Raw genomic sequence first — 7,896 nt, forward strand, 5'->3', positions numbered from 1 at the left:
GAGATATCGACTCGGCGATTGTGGTGACCTGCCTGACCTTTTGCAACTTTGTCAATAAAATTGATATTTCGCAAATTGCGCGCCAATCTCGTTGAAATTTAGAAAGAAATGCAGAAATCGCCAGTTTAAATCTTAATTTGAAAGTATTATAAATATCTTGATACACGTACCAGAGAATTATCGAAAAAGAATTTGAATATTTGTCTTAAATATTTACAAAGTCATGAAGATCGATGATACTTAAAGATATTTATAAATGCAGGTTACCAATTGAATTCAGTGTCGAATTTAATGTTGAACTCAATCAACGAAATAATGACGATAATATCAACGTATAAACTGTATTCGATGTTTAAACTCGTAATTAAACTCGAGTAAATCATCAGCGGATTAACCTACGTGATTAAATCAAAAACTAAAGAAGTCGAATTAAAGAAGAATCAGCTCCATCTGGATTGCGGTGGAAAAATGCGTCTATTCAGGGAAATCTTTTTTGTTCTTTTCGTAGGGGGTATCGCAGCTCAATGGCATATGAACCCCCTGATGAGAGTATGGTACACTTTGCTACCCAATTCGTCTTCCGAATCGCCGCTCAACAAAGAGGACGACTGCACCGGTTGCGCGCAGAATAAAGTCAACGTGATCGTTCCCGACCCACTGTTGACTGAGCTGAGAGTGGAGTACGTGAAGCAGCAGATTCTGAAGAAGCTGCGACTATCAAAGCCGCCTGAAATCTTGATGCCACTGTCGACCTTGCCTCAACCTGTAATCAATGGCAATGTGCTTCTACCTGATTTAGAAAGACCGGCAGAGAACTTCTACGGGAAAACCAACCAGGTCGTCGTGTTCCCAAGTGAAGGTGAGATTTCACGAATCAAAAACGATACACACGATCATCCTTCCTTTTTAACACAGAATGCAAAGAAATGTTATTGAGTGGAGCAAACAAATGTTAAAAGAAAAATTTTATTGCAATAATATTAATTAAGGCATGTAGTATGATTCAGTGCCAAAAACTATCTTAATTAATGAACTTTATATTTTTATATTTTAAAGAGAAGAGCATTAAAAAACTATTGTAAAAATTTATTAAAATATATATTTTTTTCAGAAAAAAAACCTAACAAGATAGTATTCTAATGAGATCAACAGGGGATTTTTATCATAATTGGAAATTCTGTCAGAATGCCATTTTTTAACCTTTTTGTTGATTTAATCACATTTTTTTCAGTACATAATGTATAATAAATAAATATATAATAAATTCATCCTTGAATAAAAAATTATACTTAAATAAATCTTCAAAAATTTTTATACCTTTCTTTTAAAAAATATAAATACACAACGTCCATTAAAAAAATGTTTACAATAAGTGGGTTAAATTACAATACTATCTCAATAATACAATCTATCGACGTATTCGAATACTCGAACATTAAGGATGCGTCATATGAAAAAAAATGCATACAATATGTATTCGCCAATATGTATTTTTCAATAAAATATTAATTCCTTCTCGAAATTGTCAAAATAATTAAATTTAAAAAGACGGACCAAAAAAGAGCAAAAATATAAGGTTAAAAATAATAATTATAAAATTTTTATGACGATTTTTTAAAAATTATTAAATTATAAATTGTAAATTTGTGAAAAAAATGTTGACAATACTTTTGTCTATATATATATATATATATAATATAATTACACGCAAATATTATTATGAAAATATTTAATCAGATGTAGACTACTAATGAACGGTTATTTAAATCCACCTGCAATACGTAGACGGAGAAAAGGCGAAGGACAAAAACAGTATGACAAGAGAAAAATACACATCATTCGCGAATATTGTACGTATCTTTCTCATATGATGCAGCTCTAGTCTCCGAGTATTTGAATGTGAAACAAAATCTCTGAATATCGAGCATGCACAAGCTTTTTCAATGGAACGCAAGATGAAATCCGCAAATGAACTATTGTACCGTACTATTGAAACGTATCCGAGTAAATACGCAAGTATACGAAATTTATAACAAATTGAAAGAACGTATAAACCGTTAATGTAATATGCAATTTTGTAAAATCAGAAAAGTGTAAATTCAATAACTTTTTTTTAATAATTGCTATTATCAATGGGCAATTATTGCAGAAAACTAAATTTCAATTTCTCACACAAAGTATCTTAGTTAGTTAATGTACTGTAATATTTCTGACATAATTTATAATGTCATTTAGTATACAATTTATTTCGCATGTATCCTGCATATTCATACGCAAAACTGAGCGTCTCGCATCGAGAATATCCCTCCGAGAAGCTCGTTTCTTTCTCTTTACTGTCGACTGACCGTTCCTCTCGACAACCCCCTTCTTGACCAGCCAGACGAGAAACACCGGCGAGGACATGAATATTGCGTAATTGCACGGCTCCCTCGAAATAAACGAGAACCGGTAACAATGATGCCGTTTCTCTCTCTCTCTCTCTCTCTCTCTTTGCACTTCTGGAATAGAGGTACCACTGACTACCGGCTGGGACCATGAATTTCAAATTTTCCGCGGCGATGCAAATACGGAAGCCGCGCGAACGACGCGCGTATGAATCCTGACGGTGCGGCGGAAATTTACCTCGAATTACAACGCAGAATCACGATTCCGACATTTTAATCGCCCGTGTGAATCATTTTCGACGTGCTTGACGAATTTCTTAAAATCACGAAGAGAAACCTTTCTCTTGGAAAATCCGCCCCGTTCGCGAAGTTCGAGTACCGTTATTCCGAAAAATTCTATAAATGGGTGAGAAAATAAAGAAATAACGGATAATAAGAATTAAGCACATGTATAAAAAATTGGTAGAATTATTCATTTAAATCTTTACCTTTGCAGGGTAACTTAAAAGAACTGCATAAAATGGCATATGTACACTCCGAAAAAAAGACAGTGTCAAATTGTATAAAGGTGATAACTATACAAGTTTTATATTCAGAATTAACACAATTCAATAAATTATTTTATTTTACATTAATTCTACATGTAAAACTTGTACAGTTGCCACTTTTATACAACTTCAAAACTGTTATTTTTTTTTTTTTAAATAAGTCTGAGACAAAAAGAACTTATTAAGGTTCTTTATTACTCATAATATATGTAGCTCAGATCTCGCTGTAACTCAGATTGCCCGCTTCGGCTTATCTGTCTGCTGATACGACCAAACAGTCTTATATCGGATCCATACGAGCCCTAATCATTTATTAACAAACGAGGAACCGTTGTTTCCTCGCAAGAAAAAAACACTAACAGTATCTACTGATATGGAACGTTCGAACATCCGTAAGCACAAAATCAAACTTTTCCTGTTATTTCCGGAACGTTCGTTTATATATAAGATAATGTACGTAGAAACTCTAGCAATAAGATAGTATACGTCACGTAAAAGTTTTTAACACTTGAAACCAGCTGTTACCATTTCGGCATTCTACCGCGTCATGCAACTTTATTCGCAACGAAGCCATGCATAATTTACGAACACGTAATTTCTTGCTACCGACGAAATGTAGGAATACGATAATATAATCGTATCGTTCATCGGCTGCACGAATATGCTGAATATTATTGCCCCGAATTTTTTCACGCCTCTTTTTGCAATGTTTTCCCTTCACGCGATTGTGACGCCGCATTTAACGCTGAAAGTATCGATCGCACGATACTCCTTTCTTAGTAATAATTTTCTCCATACGCCTTTTTCCTTTACACAAAATATTAGTTTGTCTTTTACTAATTACTCTTAACTTTACATAAATATAAAATGGAGAGCAAACTTTTAAAATGCATTTTGTTTAAAATTTGTAATTTTGAGAAAACGAGAAAAACAAAAACTACACACAGAAGAAAACTATGCACTTTACAGAAAATAACAATGTCAATTAGTTGGATGTTTTAAACAAAATTACGGTGAACAATTGCTGTGAAAAATGTTAAACAAATGCATTTTGTTTGTCTCTAGTTAAAAAAATATAATGCTCTCTCTTCGAAATGTCTATATTTTTTCAGTACATAAATTGATGATGAAAAAAATGCTTCCTGAACATGTCAGAGAAGATAATATAAGTCTTTCAACATTGAAAGAAACACTTGCACCATTTTTAATTAACAAAATAAAATTTTGTACAAAACGCATTTTGAAAGTCTGCTCCTCAAATATTGTAAATATTTAGTTCTCTATCATCGATCTTTAACAGCAATTTATTAATTGTATAATATCGCTTTTCATTGCGCTGCCGGAGTAATTCTCTGTTCTCGAGATTCTTCAAAGAAATCTCGCAAAAGTTCCGAACTCAATTTGCGATTTTTCTATTCGCTGATATTCTATATATAAACTCTCGTTTTGTGAGCTTTCGGCCCGCGTGCAACAATATTGGACTTAAAAAGCACGTTTCAATTCTTTACGCGCATGATAGATATGATGTTATCGTAGCTCGCGCACAGAGCAAATTAATAAATCCAACGATATTGTGATTCATATATTTCGTATCATTCTCCGATGTGAAGGTTACACAGGCCGAGCCGACGTGACCCAAAATATTCACTCTTTATCTAATTTTAGTATAAAATCATACCGTACATGCACCATACAAGCTTACACGCACGCATGTAAATATAGTAAGTCGGGATTTCGTCATATTGGAACATTTATTCGGCCTAGTTAACTCGCAGCGATTTCGGTGCGAGAAATGCAGATTACGACGATACGATCGAGGTCAGTGAACCGGAAATGTTCATCGCGCTGTTGAATCTGTGCCGCGACATCGAAAAGTGGTGCACGCTCAAGAATGTCCTAAAGGTATACTGTGAAATTCGTTCCGAAAATATCCGAAGATCTCGAAACGACTCTGCGGACTAATATAACCCGGAAATCGGATTTCTGAATGGAAATCTTATGAACTTTGAGAAGAATACGTAAGATAGAATCAGACTTTAAAAGAATGTGAGGTCAACAAGACCTATATGATATGGCGACTACATCACCCGTGAAATTATCAAGTGAAATAATTAGTCTCAAAAGAAATTAATCGTGTGATAAAAAGTGCTAATATTGAGCCAATACAGAATATTCATGTGTCTATACCATTTCATTATTTAACACCTAAAAGGTATTAAAGTACATACGTTTTTAAATTCCCTTTGAATCATTAATATACAAAGAAAATAACCGGACCCTTACTCTTACTAAGCTTTGCGATTTTTTCAAATTTTTTGCTGAGTTCAAAATTGAAAATTTATAATCATATTCAAATCATATTTTTTTAATCATATTTCTTTACTGCACCTATATAAATATTTAGAAATATTTTATATTTTTATTAACATAATGGGTCCCTCTTTTGAGAATAGGATCATTAATTTTCAATTTTAGACTTGGCAAAAAATTAGAAAAATATCGTAAAGCTTAAGTTACCCTTTTTGTATTAATAATGATCCAAAAGAATTTAAACGTATTACTTTAATACTTTTTAGATTTTACAATATGATAGCTTTTTATTTTTTTCTCTAAATATAGGCCAAGACAAAGAAAAAGAACTTATATTAAGCCTGTAACTAAGATCGCTTACTTTAGCTTATCCAATACAATATGATCTAAATATGTTTCCCTCTTTTTTTATAAAAAATTTTTTTTTTAATAAAAATAAAATGATCTGATCTTACCTTTATAAAAGATTATAAATTTATTAATGTATTAACATATTTATTGCCATGTAAGAATGATATATTATATCACAAACACAACATTTTACATTTTATCTTAACGACAATAACAGAATAAACAAACTAAGCAATAAACTGATGCAATCGAGTTAGATGGACAGCCTGCATGATTTATTAACACAATTGAAATTAAGACTTATCATTCGTTCTTTATCACTATTGACCATTTTGTAATTGGATAAGTTATTATATAATACATGAAGTTCTTTTGACCATACACCCCATTCACAAGCTCTGCGACGGTTCTAGAATATAACACATTGTTTTATTAACAAAGATTAATTTTAATATGTAGATTAATCTTTTTGTACTGATAATGATCCAAAATTAGGGTCATCACATAAACATATATTAATACCTTGTACAATAGATACCTAATAAGTGCATAAACCTGCTGGTTTAGTATTGGCATTTTTTTATATAATATCATCGCAGAAATTATATTCACGAAATTATTCATCGCTAATAATTGAATTCACGTTACATAACGTATGTACCGCAAATTTTCAGTAGCGAATATTAAAATGCAGATCAAGATATAAAGTACAAAATATTTTTTGATACTTAAATATTAATTATAAAATATTTCTAGCCAATTAAAAACAATTGACATTTTACTGAATGATTATAAAGATAATAAGGGATTAAAATAATGTTAAAAATAACGGCTAAACACGTTACTGTTACCTTAAAAATATAACAATGTTGCCAAAAATCATAATGGTAATTTTAAACGGCATTACTACCTAATCCTAGTTATTACTACTACAATGTTAGTAGTAATAATTATACTTATAGACATAATAATAATTATATCTATACCTATAAAATTATACTCGTTATTTTCGGGAACAACTATATTTACTTTTTTATATATAAAGCTATAAATATAATTACTAACATTATACCAGTAATAACTATAAAAATAGAGCTCCTAACTATAATTATTTAACGATAACGACTCCTTTTATCTCCTTATGTGGAGCATAGGACGTCTATAGACCTCTTTTGTCCGAGGCCTATATTCGTTTCTCGAATCAGATTGTTTTTCGGATTTGTGGGTGATTGGTCCACAGAATCCTACCTCAGTCAGATATTAGAGACAAATATCTACTGATATGTATACTGATGTATAGGACCTACAGTTTAACGCCGAATCCGAACGGCGCTGATGATCATAGATCTTTTGATCACCAGATGGAGCCATTTTTTGGCTCATTAAACGCGAAAAATCGCGTTTGGGCGCACGTGGGATTGAACTCGGGTCTACAAATCGCGAGTCAATCGCACAGAGCGGTGAGCCACTCGACGCTAACTATAATTATTTACCATGTTATTATAGCCACAAATACTAAAAATTCATTACGTAAGTACAACCGAATAAATATAGACTTGCAAGTATCATATATAGAGTTTGTACTTATTTACGAAATCGAGTAAATGTTCTATAAACAGCTTTATTTTTTCGATACGGATACAATATACACGCGTACATCAAACGGATGAAAAAAACATAGCGTTGTACATCGAGAAAATACGGCGCGCATGCCGATACACTGTCATTGACATTTGGTACGCATTGTGCAACGCTATGGATTTACTCTGACGCCTGGTGTTGCATAATCCCAGCTATAAATCATACGGAAGTGGTGATCAATCGGACATGCTGATCACCCAAGAATCCGTCCGGAAATCATTTCGACGTGCTTGATAGTGTGCGTTATATCGCGAATAGCTCCAATCATCGACGCGTGCACGTTGGCAAAGCGTGTAGAGCACGACTTTTCATATCGATTTGTTATGAACGGATACAGATGACTTTGATTAAAATTTGTCATAAAATATTGCATGAAATAGTATCGATAATTCTGCAAAATAACTTAGAATTTTTCATGAGTTAATTTGAAAGAATAATTAAAGTTTTTTACATTACAAAATCCTTCTTTAACGTATTACATGTTGAGGAAATGATATATCTAATAATTATAAATTAGAAAATGTATCTAAAGAAAGTCATGAATTACAACTTTTTGTGTAAAGCACTCTCTAAAGTTGACGTGCATATTTTAAATTTAGCAGCATCTTTCTTCCTCTCTCTCTCTCTCTCTCTCTCTCTCTCTCTCTCTCTCTCTCTCTCTC

At 32.3% G+C, this 7,896-nt stretch overlaps 1 protein-coding gene across 1 annotated transcript in view; it reads left to right on the forward strand.

The window, feature by feature from the left end:
• The first annotated feature begins 415 nt into the window (after positions 1 to 415).
• The window catches only part of daw (activin beta chain dawdle), a 14,384-nt gene continuing 6,903 nt past the window's right edge, over positions 416 to 7,896 (forward strand). The window contains exon 1 of the mRNA XM_018542515.1: positions 416 to 859. Coding sequence (XP_018398017.1) covers positions 469 to 859 — 391 coding nt within the window. The 5' untranslated portion in view covers positions 416 to 468. The remainder of the gene's footprint in view (positions 860 to 7,896) is intronic.

Source organism: Cyphomyrmex costatus, unplaced genomic scaffold (genome assembly GCF_001594065.2).
Source record: "Cyphomyrmex costatus isolate MS0001 unplaced genomic scaffold, Ccosl1.0 scaffold332, whole genome shotgun sequence".
NCBI classification, from domain to species: domain Eukaryota; kingdom Metazoa; phylum Arthropoda; class Insecta; order Hymenoptera; family Formicidae; genus Cyphomyrmex; species Cyphomyrmex costatus.